Genomic DNA, 19790 nt, shown 5'->3' with positions numbered 1-19790 from the left:
TGATCCTTCAGTTTTCTCTGGTCTGCAACAGGCCTCCGCTTATGCTTACCCAGATGGGCGATAACTGCGGTCGCTTTGGGCGCAGCATTCAGATGTGCAAAGCTGGCAGGAGGCGTCTTTTGTCATCAGACGCCTCCTGGTGCATTGCCATATGTTAACATCGCTGCTGCATCTTTGGATGCATTTTTGGTTGCTAACAGCTAAGTATCATATGAATTGCTTCAAATAATGTTAGAAGGTTGCAGGAACATGTAATACATCATCCCTTTATTTGATAAAGATAAAATAAACTGACCATATGATTTTAAATTTAGGCCCAAGCTTATACTATATTACCAATTTATTACTTCTTGGTCTTCTAAAAAAATTACATGTGTTTTTCGCTACCAAAAAACAAAACAAATCTAGAGATGCCAGTTACCGCGCCGTAAGTTTGGTGTTTAGTTGGGGTAACCGGTATCTTCCAAATTAAGTGCCGGCTACAATGCTGTTAGCACGTGTGCTAAGCCGGAAATCAGCATCGCGGCCCTAGTTTAGTCGTTGTTTTTGCTCGCATTCCAGCAGAAATCATCTAGTCTGGAATTTACAGCGCAAGAAGCAGTTTCACTAGCTACTCAACATTGCACTGAATTGAATCTCCCCCATAGTGACTTTGATTATTATCGGAAATGTGTTTAAAAATAAAAACACAATATTAACTTAATACATGTCTATCAATGGCATTCTAAGTTAGTGTTCAAGTTAGAAGGTTCCAAGGGAATGGGATTTGAATGCCAGCAGCAGCTGGCCGAAGGGAGGAAATCCCGACAGCAGCACGTATGTAACCTAACCCTCCCCTCTCCCCCCTGGGGTTCCTAACCCTAACCTTCCCCCAGGGGCTGTCTAAACCTACCCCCAACCTCCCCGCACCCTAAACCTAACCCGTCCCCGTCGGTGCCTAACCTAACCCTCCCCGGGGGGGATGCCCTAAACCTGAGTGTTTGCGTATGCACAGTGCTCTTCCCTCAGTAGGCAAACTATGGCAGTCCAGCTGCTGTGGAACTATACATGCCAGCATGCCCTGCCAAAGTTTCAACATGCCCTATCAGCAAATCTGTGGCAGAGCATCCTGTCATGTGTAGTTCCACAGCAGCTGGAGTGCTACATGTTACCTATTCCTGTTCTACACATATCTTGACATGACAAATAGGCACATCAGACAATGGGGTACATGTATGAAGCAGTGAAAAGAGTGGAGAAGTTGCTCATGGCAACCAATTGGCTCCTACCTATTATTATTAATGCAACCTCAAAGCTCGCTGGTTGCCATGGGCAACTCCTCCACTGACACACTTCTTCACTGCTTCATACATCTACATCTGTGTGACTGACCTGACAGGATCACTGCTTGAGCATGTATAGAGCACTTCTCTCAGTAGGACACTATCTTGTACATTTGTCCATTATGACTGGTCTCCATTATTTACCGGGGTGTATCTATAATGGGTGCAGGGTCCCATGTTCCCCGCACCGCACACCCTGCACCCATAATATTGCTTACCTCTCTGGAGTCCCACGTCGGCGTTGGGGTCCGGCGCTGTAAAACTACTGGAAATTGGCCACGACGGCCATTTTCCCATCGTTTGTGCATACACTATAGACTCTGGGCACACTCTAGTGGCCCAGAGTCTCTTAACTCCGGCGCTGGCCACGCACAGCTCAGTGCGCTGCGGGCCGCCGGGCGGAGAGGAGGGGGCCCATGTTGGAGACTGCACACGGGCCCCCTCCTCTCTAGAAATGCCCCTTTTTTATTTATCTATGTCAACATTATGATTGTCGACATGTTGACCATTTGGATGTTGACATGTTGACCCTCTCGACCTTGTTAGTTGACATTTTGGTGTCAAACTTATGATTGCCTAGATTTGGACGGTCTATATTTTGATTAAATCTCTGTGCCTAGGGCAACATGCATTTAAATACAACTCTGAAAATGTCTTCTGCCACAAGAGTGTGCCTTAGCAGTGTTATAGCAGTGTTCCTTGCTGCAAACTCCCCAACGCTGATCACTAGGCAGACCTGCCATGGCATCAGGGATATGGTTCCCATGTTTTCAAAGGGAGAAACAATGACTCCTGTATGAAATGGTTCTTAGTACATAAGCCGCCACTTGTTTTATCTCGGGAACCAAATAGGATAAATCAGTTTTAGGACCCACCTACAACTATATTTCAATGTCGGCAGCCAGAATTCTGATGCAAAAAAGTTTTCAGTTGAGTTCAAGTGGCAAACACTGTAAGTATCCTGTGAAAATCAGGACAATACGAGTCAGTTATGGGACTCAAAATTACCTGATTGGTACCATACATTAGCAATCTACAACCCAGACTGGTTGGCAAATTCCAACATATTGGACAATCTGATTTATCAGTTTTTGTCTGAATCGGCGATCGATGAGCCCCATTGGCAATTTTTTTTTTTTTTTTACGCAAACATTTTTGAAAATGCAGAATTACCCTACCCCAGTGGTTCTCAAACTCGGTCCTCAGGACCCCACACAGCTCACGTTATGCAGGTCACCTAGCAGCTGCACAGGTGTATTTGTTACTCGCTGACACATTTTAAAAGATCCACAGGTGGAGCTAATTATTTCACTTGTGATTCTGTGAGGAGACCTGCAAAACATGCACTGTTTGGGGTCCTGAGGACCGAGAACCTGTGCCACACCACAATTGATTGCTGATGTATGAGCCACTTAATTCATGTTTGTTTCTACATACTGGTAGTGTGGATATAAGATTTCTGTATCGAGGGTGTTGCCACCACGTGCATGTACTGTGACCTAGGGGTAGATGTACTATAGCAGCACTTATCATGCCACTGTAGCTCTTATTGCTTTGCCTCTTATTAAGGCGAAGAAGGAAGCAATAATGCGTTTACAGTCTAAAGGGGACTGGCAGACATACATGGGAGAGACAGTGAGCCAGTAGCATGGAGTCAGTGGGTTAGGATGAGTGCTGAATGGCTTTGATAAAGAAGTGGGTCTTTTGTAAAGTTTGTGGAGAGTCTGTGAGGGAGAGAACTTCAGTGGTAGGGAGCAGCACGTGCAAAATCTTGGAGGCAGGAGTAGGAAGAAGTAATCAGTTGGGAGGAGGGGTGGTAATCATTTGTGGAGCAAAATTAGCTGGCGGGAGTGTGAAGGGAAAATAGAAGAAGATTGGTAAGGGAGTTTGAATTGGATTCGGAAGGGGAAATGGAGCCAATATAGGGCTTGTAGAAGAGGGGAGTTAGACAGTGCGAAGATTAGCCGGGCAGCAGCATTAAGGGCAGATTGCATGGAGAGTGGTGGGAGTCAGGGAGGCCAGAGGAGGTTTTATTAGTTCAGTCTAGAGATGACCAGTGAGTGGATGAGGGTCTTTGTTGCCTCCAGGGTGAGAGAGGATTTGATTCTGCAACTATTTTTGAGATGGAAACAGCAGGACTGTGAAATGTACTGAATGTGAAGTTTGAGAAGAGGGAGGAGTCACTCCAAGATGGGGAATAGCAGAGAGATAGCTGGAGATACCAGAGAAGAGAGCCGTAGATTTGAGTGTTATCAGCATAGAGATATGACACCCAGATGGGGATATATACCATTTCCCACATGCAGAACTTTGTACAATTCTTGTGAGACAATCTGACATTGGGAAATACTCCATCTTCTTGAATCTCCCTGTAAACAGATTAATCTAAGTTAGACTGTTCTGTTCATTTTATCCTTTTTGTTTAAAAGTGCCTAAAGGAGCCCACACACTAGGCAATATTTTACATGATCAGCCCGATTCCGACGCATCGGGATGACAGATCGTGTAAAATATGTCCTAATAGTGAGTCTCTACTGCTGGTCGTACATCGCATCTTTAGATCTTGCTTGCTGCAGGCAAGATCTGAAAATGTTATCACGATGCACTGGAATAGTATAGGATGCACGATAGATCGTGGGTCAATTTGGATTGTTTTTAACACCAAATCGTTCCCACGACTGCAGGGGGAGAAATCGGACACGATATTGGATCATGACCTGAACGCCTAGTGTGTGGGCACCTTAAGACTATATTTGTAGATCATTCACATCATTTTATATATACTTTGAGCATTGTGAGTATATTTCTCATATATTCAACCTAATTTACTAAGATTGGTTTGTGTGATTCTTATCTAATCCATTTTGACTGTGGATTTGGTTTATACATGCTACATATACTGTATATACTACAGATTATTATTTGGATAATGATACCTGGGACTTGATTGTATTTGCATAGGGAGATCGGAAACTTCCTATTTGGAGTGTCGCTCCTGAAATCCTTTCCGTTGTGGAAAGAGTTAAGGCTCCCATACATCAGCAATCATTGTGGCAATTCTGCAATTTGCAATTGATTGTGCATACAAATCTGCAATGTATGGGCTTCGCAGATTGCAACCAAAAAGTGATTGGAATTGTTAAATCAGATTGTCAAACATGTTGGATTTCACAGATGGATTGGGGCTGTAGATTGCTAGTGTATGGAGCTGATCAGCAGATTTTCTGACCGTTACCAGTAAAATGATGGGTCTTTCAAGATTTGCAGATCGATTGCAGCAAACACAGATCTGCCAATCACTGAAAAAGATCTGTAGTGTATGGGCGCAGATTGCTAGATTGGGAAATCCTAAAATCGGGCAATAAATCTTCAAATTGCTCAATTGTGGGTTTTCAGATTGCTGATGTATGGGGGCCTTTACTGGGGAGAGACCTGGTGTTTTTTAGTAACTGTGTCAGACCCACAAGTGAGTGCTAATCTTGATAAAGTAATGGACAGCGGTTAGAGATTGGAGTACAGATGTGTCCTCATACATCTAGCCTCAAAACACCATGCAGCGCGACTCACCTGGCATGAGGAAGCCGCCAGATCCTGTACTACTCTGCTAGTACCGGGTATCGTTTTTGCCGACTATGACGCACCAGCAGACTGTGCTGATTAATTTGATCTGCAACACTTAGATCTGTGTGTACCTAAGCCTGTATAAGAAGCACAACATGAATGAAAAAAAGCTGCATCCGCTACATTGTAGCCCTTTGTATGCAGACATAGAGACTCTGGTGCATATGCAATTGGGAGTAAGGTTTTCTCCGCAAAAAAAATCATGCGGACCTCATGCCCCATTGTGGAATACCGTGGGTATGCACGCTCCCGATATCTGCGCTATTCAATTTTTTTTTTTTTAAATTGCACACTGAGTTCTCAGCACTGAAAATCCCACAGTGCGATGGAAAAAAAGGGCTGCTGGGAGATGTAGTTCTCCCTGCAGATGCCACTGGGGGGGGAGGGAGGGGGGCTCACACACACACAAGGGGATTACACACACACACACACACACCATACTTACACAGAGGAGACTGAGGGGGTCATTTAGACCCGGTCGTTAGCGCCGGTGCGCTCGGACCGGGTCGATGGCCCCCCACAGAGCATGCGCACGCCGGCGCCGTCGTGCGCATGCGTGAGACCCGCTACGACCGACAGCGCCGGTCGTAGCGGGTCTCAATCCAAAGGGGGCGAGCTGTCGATGTTGATTGACAGCTCGCCCCGTTTGGAAGGCGGGCCGGGGGGGTGGCAGCCCAAACGGAGGCGTTCCCATGGGAATGCCTACCATTTGGGGGCGGCCCCACTGACATCACTAGTGATGTCAGTGGAGAGCTTCAGGCTCTGACAGAGCCAGAAGCTCTCCGGGGCTTACGACAAGGGAGACCCTACCCTAGGGTCTCGTCGTAAGCCCCGATAGTCGCGATGGTCTCTGACTATCGCGACCATCACCAGAGCGGTCGTTAGAGCTGTGGGTGTTAACCCACAGCCTAACAACCGCAACTGAGGCGGGCGGTCAGGATGCAAGTGGCTGCCCAGTTTCTGAGCGACCGCTTGCATCCTCCGACCGCCTCTGAATGAGGCCCTGAGTCCCAATGCTGGAGGAAGAAGACACCGTTTCGGAAGGTGAATTTTTACTGACTAAACTAATTGGAAATTTCCAATTGCTTAATTAGTCATTAGGGGGGTGCCGTCTGAATCCCAGAGCATATCCCGAGCATTTTTCCTAAAAAAATATATGGATTTTAGCGTAAATTGGTCGTGGTCTGGAGGTGCGCAAAAAATCAAAAACCCCCTAGCTGAGTGGTTCCCAAACTGTGTTGGAGGTACAGTCCTGACTGGCAAAGTTATTTGTCCGTGCTTTCCAGAGCCGGGTTACAAGGCGGCCCAGTAGTCCTGAGGGGGCCTGCAGACACCATCAGCTGATGCAGGGCGTGTCACACTGTAGGGCAACGCTGTCATTGCTTATCTTTATAGACAGCGCCTATTCGCTGCCAATCAGGAAGTGGGTGGGACAGCTGGAGCTGTGGTGTTTGTGTGAGGCTGTGAGCAGGAGCTAGTTGCTTCCAGCACATTGTGCGGTCCCTCACGGTATTTAGCGTTGTATGAAGCCGGCAGGGTAGGGGGACTGGAGCACCAAGTACAAGGCATGCACCTGCTCACAGTGACAGTCTGGTCTGCCTCATTTTATTGCTGGCTATGGTGGCTGCATAGTATCATGCCTGGCATCGGTCACATTACGTCAGTGTGACCGCAGACTAGCCTCAGCAGGGGGAGCCCTGTAGAGATACCTAGGAGGACGACGACGAAAAGGAGGAAGAGAATGTGGGCAGTGATCTGGCAAAAGGACTCCAGAGCAGAAGGATCACCTGGGTGCCCCCTTGTGCTAATGGAAGGTTGTCAGGAACTACGTTTTAGAGCCCATGAGTGCATGTGTGGGTGGAGAACTACAAGAAGGTGAGTGCAGTGGGGGGCTGTAGTCTACTTGTTTTTGTTTCTTGCATTGGTCTAGTTATGGATATCTGCGGACTTCCATTTTAACTGTTATTTTACCACTATAGTATGTACCGAACTCTGAAGAGCGTAGCTTTTAGGAGTTTGGCCTTGCTGGCACCTAGGGGTTCGCTGGCACCTAGGGGTGCCGCAAAAAAAGTCAGACACTAAGGGTGCTTTGAACCAAGAAGGTTTGGGAACCACTGGCTTAGCTAATTGAATAGCAAAAATCTCGCCCCTGCAGGAAAAACCCTACAGGTGCGGGACTTTTACTATTGCACCTAATTGAATATGCATCTTAAGCTGCCCATACATCTCCGACGGATTGTCGTGATGAAGCAAATCGATGGGAAATGCCGCCAACCGCCCACCATCGATGTTCAGCGATCCGTCGCAGGATCGGTGAATTTTTACATGTTAAATGTCCCCGATTAGACAATCACGATAATTTTTGATCGGGATCATCAAATCGGGAAAATCCAACATGTTGGATTTCTGCGATGCCGGGTTGCAGCATCGCGAGATTGTGGCAATCCATCACAGATGTATGGGGCCCTTAAGTCGTACACAGATATACAAGTGTTGCTTATCAAAGTAATCGGCACAGTCTGTTGGTGTGTCCTAGTCACGTCGCATTATGACCATGACGCATTTACGTAAAAAAAAAAATACAAGATGCCCGACGCTAGCAGAGTCTCACAGGACCTGGTGCGCCGAGAGGGTTTTTTTATCGTGACTGCAGCAGTAAGGACACATCTCTATCTTGAAGCCACGCACATGGCATGTGTGCCTCTACTGTAATTTATGCCTATTAAAAGTCACAAAAGATTTGATTTTTTTTTTTAATTTGTAATATTCTAGTAAAAACCATGAATGGGGTGTGGAGATGGAACCAAGTAGTGTTAGTCACACCATTCACAGTTCTGCTTGTAGCTGTATTGTTTGGCAGCTGTCTGCTTTGTTAAACTTCCCCCACAACACTTTTTCATAAGTGAAAGCTAAGGATACCACTGCTAGTCATTCTCAAATGTGTAGTGGCTCTCGAAAATCTGTACCCTGTGCCTTTATTTTATTAACAGATTTTTACACACATTACACAGCGCATTGCAGATAATGGGGCAGATGTATGAAGCTCTGGAAAGTGATAAAGTGTAGAGTGATAAATGACCAGCCAATCAGCTTCCAACTGTCATTTTTGAAACACAGCCTGTAACATGACAGTAGGGAGCTTATTGGCTGGTCGTTTATCACTCTCCACTTTATCACTTTCCAGAGCTTCATACATCTGCCCCAATATGTACTAATTCATCTCAGGCTTTGCTCTAGTGGAGCTTACAATCCATATTCCCTATCACATGGACACACACACACAGACTGTGAAGCAGCAATGTTAAGAATGGCACCACTGTTTATGAAGGTTTCAATGGTCATGGTAATCTTCTGCAACCTCAAATATGCTATAGATGAGCAATAAAAGCCACAAAGTTTATAGGGAGAACTCCCCTTTACATGAAGCAGGGAGACATAATTTGTGCTTTACTTTTTGTTTTTAGTGTTTCCATTCCGACGTCTCATTCTTGATGTATAGCCCCGAAAAAGCATTCCAAATCAGTGCGAATGACAGTTTTCCCATGTATTAAAGAGATGAGTCTTTTGTCAGGTTAGCAGAATGTATGAGGATATGTATGTATGAGGACATGTATGTCTAATGTCTCCTCCCTTCCTTTATAAACCATGAGGGTGGCAGCAAAGACAGAATGAAGTTCTACAGCAAACGGTGACAGCAGCACAAATGATTGTATATACAATCGCAAAAGATATTTGTTATAATATATAACTACCCTGTTCTTTTTATACTTTAGCGTTGCTGTTTATGGTAGGTGACGTGAACCCAGATGGAAAATTCTATATATAGGTTCAGAATCCAAAATATACACTTGGCACTTCCAAGTCCTGTTTTAATTGCAATATTAACTAATTCTGCACTGTACTGATAAACCGAACAATAACATTGTTGCATTGCCAGATCAGTTTTCCTTGGGCAGCTGTGTTCAGCAAAAAAAGCAAGATCTTGAGAATACGATAGTGTTGTGGGAGTGAATTCTTTGTCCATTGCTGAATAATGTGGTTTGTGAGAACCCTTTGTTCACTAAAGGTCAGGTTTTAACATGCTACTCATTATCCTCATAAGTAAAGGGTGCAAGACTTTTAAAGGCCTTTTAGGAATTTGAGTCTTTATGTGAATTTATTGTGACTGACTACTATTGGGGCGATTTTGGGCCTGATTCGGCAAGGATCACAACTGTGATTATGCACGCAATCAGCTGATTGTTGCGAACTGCTGATGCATCTCAGTGCACGAACACACCGTGATCGGGACTGCAATCGCAGTCACTACGCAGACCCATCGCAGAGTGATTGACAAAGTGCTGTTGGGGGGGGGGGGTGACGGAGGGGTGGTCAGAGAAATGCAGGTGTGTCGGTGCGTTTGAACGCCATTACAGGGGCGTGCATAAATTAGCCATTGCAATGCCATACGCAGCTTGAGATCTCACTGCGTGCAACGAGTTTAGCAATTCCTGAGTAAGGTCAGACCATGTGCAAGTGTGCATGAGGCTGCGATTGAACTCGATGCTGCCGATGGTTTTGCAGTCTTGCTAAGTATTACAAATGTGTGTAAGGTAAAGGGGACGTCCTTATGTTAGGCTGCGTATGGCATTGCAATCGCAGACATTGGCATACCTTTGCAGTGGGACTGTGTGCGTAATCGCTATTGCAGTTGCGATCCGTACTGAATCAGGCCCTTTGTTTGCTTATGTGCGGGAAATTATATAGAAATAAATTAATGTCTTGTAGTTAACCTAATACATTTTTTTTATTCTCTTGCAGTTGCTAGGAGCTGCTTTCCTTGCTATTGGCTTGTGGGCATGGGCAGAGAAGGTAAGTACCAGTACCTCCTATAATGTTTTTCAGTACACACTTAAAGTGTGCAAATAAGTCATACTAATTCCTACAGGTTTGCTTATACTGGTACATTTCATGGCATATGCTTAAAATCCTTAGAAAAATCCATCCCTAGTCACCACTAATCATGGCAAGTTGAATATAAAAGCGAATATGGAAACTCCTTATTTTATGGAAAGTGCTGGTTCTGAACTGCTGCTCCTGTTTGGATTTGGACTAAAAAAGTACTTTAAGGATCCTCAAACCTGCCTACACAACATGTTGTAACACATTACTCCAGAGGTTCCCAAACACGGTCCTCAAGGCTCCCCAACAGTTCAGGTTATAGAGAGAGCTAAAAAGACCTTTTAAACAGAAAACCGTGCAAATTAATTAACTATATTTATCTTGGAGAGCCACACTAGAACAATAAATGAAATGTATCGAAGGGAGGAAATCCGTAAGCCATTGGAGGGGATCCCGCAATAGCAGAGCAACATCATTTCACCCAGAGAATACACATGTGATGACTTGGGCAGGATATTTAGAGTATTTAGATGGCTGCCATCGACCCCAAATTGTCTAAAATGTAGAATCCAAATTTGAGCGATGTACATATTATTCATGAGTGACATTGACCAGAGAGACCCATTCTTTCAATGTAGGACCTGCAGATTCCATCCAGGAGCACGCAATGCAGACTTTAGCAAGGGTACACATATTTAGAATATATTGATTACTATATCTGTCCAGAGTTTCTTCATTTAAAACCCCAATCGTACACACCATGGGTGTAAGTATAGACAAGGAAATACCAGTATCTGAAATTGCACATATGTAACCTAATGGAGGCTGTAGACACCCATGGGTATGACATTGCAATATTCCACAAGTCAACACACAGAGGACCCACGTCTAATTAGAAGCTGCTGTGGTAATTCTTCAGAGTCTTCATTTAGGATTAATGAGTATAGATAAGAAAGGGTATTACAATAGTAAGGGAAGAATTAAATGGTTTTAGTGGAGAATCGTGGATAACAAGGGGTGCATCCAAAAACTGCAGGCATGCCGGAGTTGCAAATATCAGAAAAATTTAGTTGAGTGGAGCCCAAATTCACTGCTCAGTTGTGAAAAGGATTTCCGAATATGGTAGTCATGTAATTTGGCCAAATGTCGATATTGCTCAACACCGCCCTGGATTGAAGGGAGGACCGCTCAGTCGCTGATCTAGAATTCCACAGAAGTGTCGGGGCCTATACCCTGGGATTATAATACATTACTAACCATGCCTCAGATCTTAACAGCCTGAGTTATCAAAGGAGGACACGATCATGGTATCCTAATGCTCAATAGAGCTTGTAATGGTTTATGGGTATTGGCGGCCCGAGAGATTAACAGGGTGTGAAGAGCATCAGCGCGATCATCCCGCAACCAGAGCCGCAAATGTGCCCAGTCTGTCGCATCATAATATTACTGAAAATGTGATAGCCAAGCCTCCTGCCGATCTAAATCTGTTGAGTGTGTTTTGAATTGAATTCGGGGGTGACGATCCATCCAAATGAGAGCGGAAAGCAGGCTCTTCAGTTTTCTAAACTAGGAGGCTGGAAGTAAAATAAACATATATACATTTTGGTTGGACTATAATTTTTATCAAATTGACTCGTCCAGTAATTGTAGGAGGGAGTGCCTTATTTCCCAGATATGTGAGAAGTGGTTGTATATCCATGGCAGTATAATCCCCAGGGGAATTGGTTATCAATATGTCCAGGTATTTAAAGTAAATCTACCCACTGTAGAGGAAGAGACAGTCGCGGAGAAGTAGGCAAAGTTCCTCCTAAGGGGAAGAATGCAGGATTTATCCCAGTTGATAGTGAGGCCAGAGTATACACCAAACATATTAATCACCTGAAGAACTGTGGAGACAGATGCCATGTAATCAGATTAAAAAAGTAAGAGGTCATTCACTCATAGGTCAACACTATCAATCCTTCCAGCCAATCCGAGCCCCGTGATATTAGAGTGAGCACATAATACACATGCCAAGGGCTCAATCCCTGAGGCAAATAGAGCCAGGGACAGGGAGCAATCCTGTTGCATACCCTGCAACAGTGGAAAGGAGGGAGAAACGTATTCATTAATGGAGGCTTTGGGTCGTGTGTACAGTAATTGAACACACTGTAAAAAGGCTGGGCCTGTCCCAAAACAATGCATGACCTCCCACAGAAAGGGACACTTCACAGAATCAAATGCTTTTGCAGTATCTAATGAAACAATGACTGAGGAGGACTCCACCCCATGGGAGATCTGCAGATGAGTATATAGACGTCTAATGTTCTCAGATGGACCTTACTGACATGAAGCCGGTCTGGCTTGGATGGATAGTAGTAATGTCGACTTGGTTGAGCCTAATGGGGAGAATTTTGGCTACAATTTTTGCACCAGTGGGAATCGGGGATATAGGTCGGTAAGAGTCCGGAAACCGAGGATCCTTCCCCGGCTTTGGCAAGACTTTAATCAGTGTCTTGGACATGGAGGAAGGACAGGAGCATTAGTCAAAATAGTTCCAGCAATTTGGGAACCTAAAACAAGGAATGTTATTTATATACCTCTAAAGGGATACCATCAATGCCTGGTGCCTTACCCACCTGGGAAGGATCCAATGTCAATGTCAGCCTCCTCCTAGAGTTAAAGGGGCATCTAAAAATTATTGGGTTTCTGGAGACAGAGAGGGGAGGTTAGCTGAAGCAACATTTCTAAATCAGCCTGGCTGCAGGACAACCACAAAGAATAAACTTTCTGATAAAAAGACCTATAGATGTCGACTATGGGGGTAATTCAATGTCCGACGCTATTGCAGCTGCTACGATAGCACTTTTAAGGTAATGCAGCAGGAGGCATCACGCCTCCTGCATGTGCGACTGTTCCGAGCTGCGTCCATGGACGCAGCATCAGAATATCTGTGATCTTCTGCCAGCTGAGTGAGCTATGGGGTCACTCTAGCCAGCGAACACAGTTGCTCAAAAGAGGCCAGGAAATCTCTGACGGCCAATGGAGATCCTAGCCTCTTTCCTCTCCCCCAATGGCGGCGTCACGACTCCCTCCTCGCCAAGAAACTGCAGCAGACTGTGAATCACTAACAGTCTGCTGACGCTCTGTGTGCCATCACGCAAGACCCACAGTGCACATGCACATTTGGAGCGATGGTTAGCGCACATCTTTGAGTTAGCCCCTATGTCTGGAGTTGTAACGACTATAGAGCCATCTTCCACAGTAGTCTCTGCTACTATACTAGATGAATGGTCCGTGTTAACCAGATGCACTAAATAACTGCCCATCTGGTCAGCATAAACATAATTAGAGTGGGATGTAAATAATAACCAGCCGCTGGCTCTATCTCTCAAATTGTCAGCCCATGCAGTTTGGGCGGTTAACCAGGCAAGTCTAGAGGTCTCTAACTTCTCTCTGATATAAGCCACTTCAGGGTCTAGCAAGTAGAGTCTAGGTCCAACATTCTTCCTTTACTGAAAACTGAAACGGAGTTCAGGCTATTTTAAAGTGCCTTGCAGGAACTCTATGAAGGTGTCCCATACCATATAACTTTCATCCTTTTTCAAGGCACAGATATCTTTGGTTCCTTTCCAACAACTGAACTGTAATTGCTTTCATTAACCAGCAAGGCAGTTCATTGCTTACCACATGAACATAGGAAGGGGCATCAACTTGTCTTCAGCCAAGGACGACATTATAGCTGATTTTATCGCTATTAATCTTAACTCCATGCTTGTAGATGGACCATACACAAAGTTTTTTCAGTAACTGATCCCGAGGTTCGAAATTCCTCATATAGACCTGAAGGTGACAACTTTGAACATCAATGTAGTTCTGTACCCATCACAGGTACATTAGAGCCGGAGGAATAAATTCCATTGAACTTTGAGCTGGGATATGTGTTCTCTCCTTTTAGTCTAATGTCCCATATGCTATTAAAATTCAGGAAATAAGCATTGGAGATCTGAGGGATACTTTTATTTTTGTCCTATTCGCCAGTGATTTGCAGTGGCTTGAGCAATGCTTCTGGTACAGCCCTGGGATCTACCATCTCGAACAAATCTTCTGCAAAAAGAACCGACTATTCAGCCAGACCAGGATGACCTGTCTTTTAAGGCATGAAGTTTGTGCAGCCATTACTTAAACACAAGGGAATCTCTGACAAAGTGCTAACTCAAGCTGTAAAAAAATAATTCTTCCCCTGTTTACTTTAGGATTTGAAAGAGACATTCTGTGGTACAAAAATTAGATGATCCTGCTTCTGTTATGAGACTATTATTGATGGGTTAGATGAGGGCCTTTCTGTCACTATCGTGAAAGTACAAGTCTCTGTGCTTAGTATTTTTCTGGATACCACTCTGGCCTCTGATGACCTTTATTTGTTCTTTGTTTTTTTTGCCTTTTTTTTCTCAATCAATAAGGAGAACTAATCCTTGTATAGAGCCTTTTGTGGCACCTTGGGATACTAATGTGGTCCTGGATTCTTCAACTTCTGGTAACTTTAGGCCTCTGCAAGATTTCTCTTTGAAAGGGCTCTCACTTAAGGTGTTTCTAGTAGCAATCTCATCCGCTGGTTGAGTGGGAGTTTTATACGCCCCATAGGGTAAGGAGCCTGTTATTAACATCTATATAATAAGCTAAAAAGCATGTCTGTTTGTCCTTTATGCATGGCCAGAGTTTTTGACCTAGCTCCACCAAATTTGGCATGGTGGCGTAGTTTGACCAGGATTAGGATTTTGCCTAGGGGTGAACTTCATCAGGGCCACACACTGTCACACAATCGCTAAAAATGGGATACTCTTAAATTATACAGGTTCTGGGTCTGGCTACAGCAGAAATTGGCAGTCTGACAAAAACCTATGAGATAGCTACAAAAGTATCTTTTTAACCTCCGACTGAGCAAACTTGATGACTCATGCAAGGGCATAACTAGAACGTTGTGACCCACGTAGCAAGATCTTAAAAGCCCCCCAGATGTAATAAAACACATACATTTGCCCTCACACAGACCCTATTCAAGTTATGCCACACAGACCCCATTCAGGTTATGCCACACAGTAGTACCTCTTATACACATTATACCATGCAGTAGTAGTACCCCTTATACATTAAGCCACACAGTAATGCCCCTTTCACATTATACCACACAGTTATGCCCTTTACAGATTATGCCACATAGGAGTAGGGCCCCTTACACATTATGCCCCCCTCCAGCAACTCACCTCCCCGTTTCCCTCCAGCAGCCTCTCTCCTACCCATGTGTGTCATCAGCAGCAAGCAGGTGTGGATTTGGGGCTGGACCGGCAGCTAATTACAGCTGAGTCAGTGGCAGACGGCAGCGGCGCAATTTGAATTTTGGCGCTGTTTGCGAGCCAAACAGGAACCACCACTGCTGATTGGCTGCCGATCCATGCGCTCTGTTTGCCTTGCGATTGGCAGTGCTGTCTCTCCATGACTACTTGCCAGTATGCCAGCTGTAATCAGCTGGTGGCCCAGCACCAAATAAACATTGCTGACGCCTGGGCTCCCCTTGATGGCCCTGAGTGGACCGACCCACCTTGTGTTCATTACTGGGTGCAGGGGAGGGGTTGGGCACAGAGGCAACTCGGGCACCATAGCAGCCACAGCCATGGTAGTTAAGCCATTGTTTGCATGCATGTTAGTTGGCTCTGTTTCAGGATAAATGGAATGGGGTTATAGGCGAGGACAATGTAAACAAAGCTGCTTTTAACATATGTTAGAGAATGTATGGCTAATTTTTGTAGATTGAAGATACCAGCGGAGAGATGGATCAACATGTTGTCTTTCCTGTATAACAAAATCAAGGGTGTGCTCCGTCCAAACATACTCTTGCAAGATGCATCAGGGATGTCATTGAATGGGCTTGCAAAGGGAACTAATGTGAGGTTCCAGAAGTCACAAGAGTCCTTTCTACAAAAGTAGTAGCAACCCCCTGGTCATGCAGGGATGAGGCCTCAGCAAAGGAGCAGGGTCATCATCTCTTCACACGTTTGCCAAACATTATCTTCTGTATGTGATGTCTTCCAATAAGAATTAGTTGTTGCTTTTACGATCATCTTTCATGTATTGCTTGGGTACGTCCCATTCCTTACGGTTACCATGGAGTTTGAGAAGGCAATGAGATGAGGTGCAGCTTGCTATGTACATGGAGTGTTCCGTGTGATTTATTGACATGCTTTCTGATAATACAGCTCTTAAGCTGTTGAAGTCGCGTTAACGATTCTAGAGAAGGATGAATGATTGTGGACTCCTTGTGTTCCACATGGGGATTGATACTATAAATAAAAATACAATTAAGTCTGATTTACAGCTCAAAATTTTCTGAATTACAAACGTGCAATGTTGTGAATATAAGTAACTTCATTATTTAATTCTGTTTGGAGAAAAATAAATACTACTTTGACTGTCCTAGCAGAATTCTTGCTCTCATTTCTAGTACTTAAAGTTTTTTGTACCCACAGAGGTACATATGTCTAATTTGGTTGAAATTAGTTTTATTGCTGCTAACTCACTGCTGTTTAAACACTGCAGCATTAACTTATTTTTTCCTCTTAAAAAAAAAATATATATATATTTTGGCCGTATATAAATGAATGGAACCTTTAAATATATTTTCCCATTTCAATGCTACATGGCTGCCTTTACAATTTCTTAGCTCCCTTCGAAGCTAGGTAGAGAGAAGAATAAGAAAGACGTCCTTGGATGGTATATAATGCAGCTTTGCCTCTTACACTGTATCCTTTCCTCCCACTTTAGCAAGGAAGTCGTATTTTTTTTTTTTCTTTCATTTTTGTAGTACACTGGTTTCCCTTCTCATCAGTCTCAGCGACGCACCATCTAATGCTGCAAGCCGTGGACAAGCTGGCTTACTCTGGTACACCATTCTGCAGACCTGGTTGTGCCATGTGCATTCATCTTGTTGTAGAAGTGCTGGTCAAGCTAAAACGAGCTGGGAAAGCTGAGCAGTCTGTATCACAGCAGTACTGTGGTTTATTGCACATACCTATGGAGATAATATTAGGATGGGGCCTGAGACCGATACCAAACACCTGAAAAACACCCGCTCGATGTATGTGCACTAAATATCCAGGAACTTACATTTGTGACTAGTGTGTCCTGTCAGTATCTATGTAGAACCTATTGGAAAGAAGAGAGAAATCATCCTCCAGATCCATTTAAAAATACTTCTTGCATGGATGAATTTAGCCCCCGTCACTTATGAAGTCTATTGGATGTAAGGGCGTTGACATTGAATAAACATCTAGAAAATTTAATAAGGATAATGTGGAATTTTTGCTTGAAAAGATATAAAAAACAGCACATAGATCCCTTTTTCAGGAGAGCAGAGTCTTCCCAGCACGTCCGGTACAGCTGTGTCCTCCTACACCTAGCGGCTTTACTTATGGTGCGAGATGCTTATAGCAACTTAGATGCAGCAATACGGGTAGCGTACTTTTTCACTAAGTATAGTCTGTCGCATTATGACTGCATGCAATGTGGCAAAGGAATTGGTACGACCGATGTACAAAGTCGCAGATTCAGTATAAGGGAAGGTGGCTGGAGGAATAGCCGAGGCGGCTCGTGTCTGAACACTCAGACAGGAAAAAATAGTATGAGAACAATCTACTGAAACAATAGTTTTGTTTCAATAGATCCTGTTCCTAAACCATCAATTAGCAGGATTGTCCTCACTAGAAAAAACCTAAAAATTGATGTTGCGCATATACTGTGCCTTGAAAAAGTATTCAGTCATAGTGCGACGCAAATGTGATGATTCACAGTGCTGCTGTCATGGCCCCAATTTGTGTGGCGTTTAAATGTTGGCGTTCTGTTCCTGAACTCCGCAGTTCAAAAACACCATGGTAGGGGAATTCACTTTTGTGTTTGTGATAGTGACTTTACACTATAAGCTACAATAGTACAGGGATTGATGCCAATTACTACACTGAGCTGAAACTCTGCCGGCATCCCAAAGAATGCTGCTTCACCATCTGCATTAAAGTTAAATGCTTTGAGTACTATTGGGAGAAATACTATATAAATAATAATTTCCCTCTTTTCATACTTTGGGCCTGATTGAGTTTCACACAAGACCTAATGCTGCCACATCTAGTGGTTTTTTAGCAAACTGCGAATAAGTCATGGGCTGTATACGTATCTTTGAAAACTCGTCTTAGCGATTTCTCTGCAATGGCTGAATGGGTGTTACTGGGTGCCAACTGGGCGTACGCATGTAAGAGAACCATTCCATGGGTGTGTCGTGGGGGTGCAGCCAAAGTTACTATATATATGCAAAGTGGATACCAAACTCTGACATACTGCCTGCACCTAGCATGGTATAGGAGAGAATGTGATGGTGATGATGGCTGCTCTCATGAACGGGAGAGTGAGGGCGATATCATCACATAGATGCATATGACTCAGAATGCAGGTGTATAGTCACAGTATCCCCTTGCCTACTGGCATCACGAATTACATTTGTAATAAGTGCTACTCCGAATCAGGCCCTTAATCTCACAGGCCTTCAATTTTAAGTTTTTAAAGTGTATTTTATTTGTAAGTCACATTATTTCCACATCAGACTATCCACCTCTCTGCAAAGCTTCAGATGGGCTCTTAAATACAACCCACCGTCCCATGCTCCTCGCACACTGTCTCTCCCATCTGTGTCACCCGTCTCTGCCTGGCCACCCGTTTAGATAGAAGTTCTCATGAGCAGGGCCCTCTTGTGCTTTTCTTTCCTACACTTATACCATCACTATATACAGTATTTTATATGGGATTATTCTTCAGAATTTGAATGACCTCTATTTTTATTTTTTCTCATTTTAAGCTGCTCCAGTGTGTTTGTGTTGTGTCTACGGTGGAAAGACAAATTTCTGGTACCATGTTTTTGCAGAGGACTTGACTTGAATGTGTACTATTTATTTTCCTCTCAACCCTGACTATATTACCAGTGCCTGCCATTACTGTGGAGTCTGTATCTCCTGGCTGTCACATTTCTACATGGATTTATAGGAATTTTTAAAAACTCTGTTTCCTTACTGCCCTTCCATAAAGCCTGTTTCTTGGAATGCATAGCAGATTGATACATGTACATTATCTCCTATTGCAGTCACTGACTCTTGTAATTTGTTCATTGTGTCATTTGATTTAGCAATAGCTAAATGTTCTTATCCAGCAACTAAGTTTACAGGATGGCTACGACTTCCACTTTAATGTGATGGACCACACATAGCTCAGAGGGATGTTCAATTCCTTTATACTGTCTTGTATTTTTTTTTCTCCGTTTTGTAGCTATGCCTATCTGACTTGTTTGGAATGCCCTTTTCTACAATTATTAGTATGTGGAAAGCCTCTTGCTGCATAGAGAGAGTACTGTATGTGTTTATCATACAATCGATAACTGGTGGTCCAGAAACTGCTTACACAGGTGGCACCAATGTACCAATTGTGACTTTTTTCTGTTAATTTTCTACAAATTCTGTATGTGTTTGCAATTAACAGGGGTATGAATACTTTTGAAATCCTGTCTTTTTTTATTTAGTATGTCAATGCCAAATCAATCCTGCTTCACTCTAGTTTAAATTTTTGTATGAATAATTAGTCAAAATCAGTCCTTAACAAAAACACACATTTGTATTAATTAGTATTGTGTTGTGGATTTTGTTTAATTTTGGGTGTTTACAAAGATACGTTAGGTTTTCCTGATTACGAAGTTATTTCCAAACATGTTCTTTCAAATGTTAAACTTGCCAGAACATTCTTTCCACAGGAAATTGTTCTTGTATATCCAATGTACTGGTCAGGTATACTATAACTTTAGATTTATGCGTATGTTCTGGAAAAAGCTGTTTAGTACACTACATATGGTTTCTCTCCTAATGTACCCATTAATCACAATGGTAGTGGACATGCTTTTTT

The 19790-nt window shown here is 43.6% G+C and overlaps 1 protein-coding gene across 1 annotated transcript in view; it reads left to right on the top strand.

The window, feature by feature from the left end:
- TSPAN17 (tetraspanin 17) overlaps window positions 1-19790 on the top strand; it is a 69887-nt gene that overhangs the window by 36642 nt on the left and 13455 nt on the right. The window contains exon 2 of the mRNA XM_088465451.1: window positions 9744-9794. Coding sequence (XP_088321577.1) covers window positions 9744-9794 — 51 coding nt within the window. The remainder of the gene's footprint in view (window positions 1-9743; window positions 9795-19790) is intronic.

The sequence above is a fragment of the Taudactylus pleione genome, unplaced genomic scaffold (assembly GCF_031769625.1).
Source record: "Taudactylus pleione unplaced genomic scaffold, aTauple2 ptg001990l, whole genome shotgun sequence".
Taxonomy (NCBI): Eukaryota; Metazoa; Chordata; class Amphibia; order Anura; family Myobatrachidae; genus Taudactylus; species Taudactylus pleione.
This window is presented reverse-complemented; position numbering and strand designations above follow the sequence as displayed.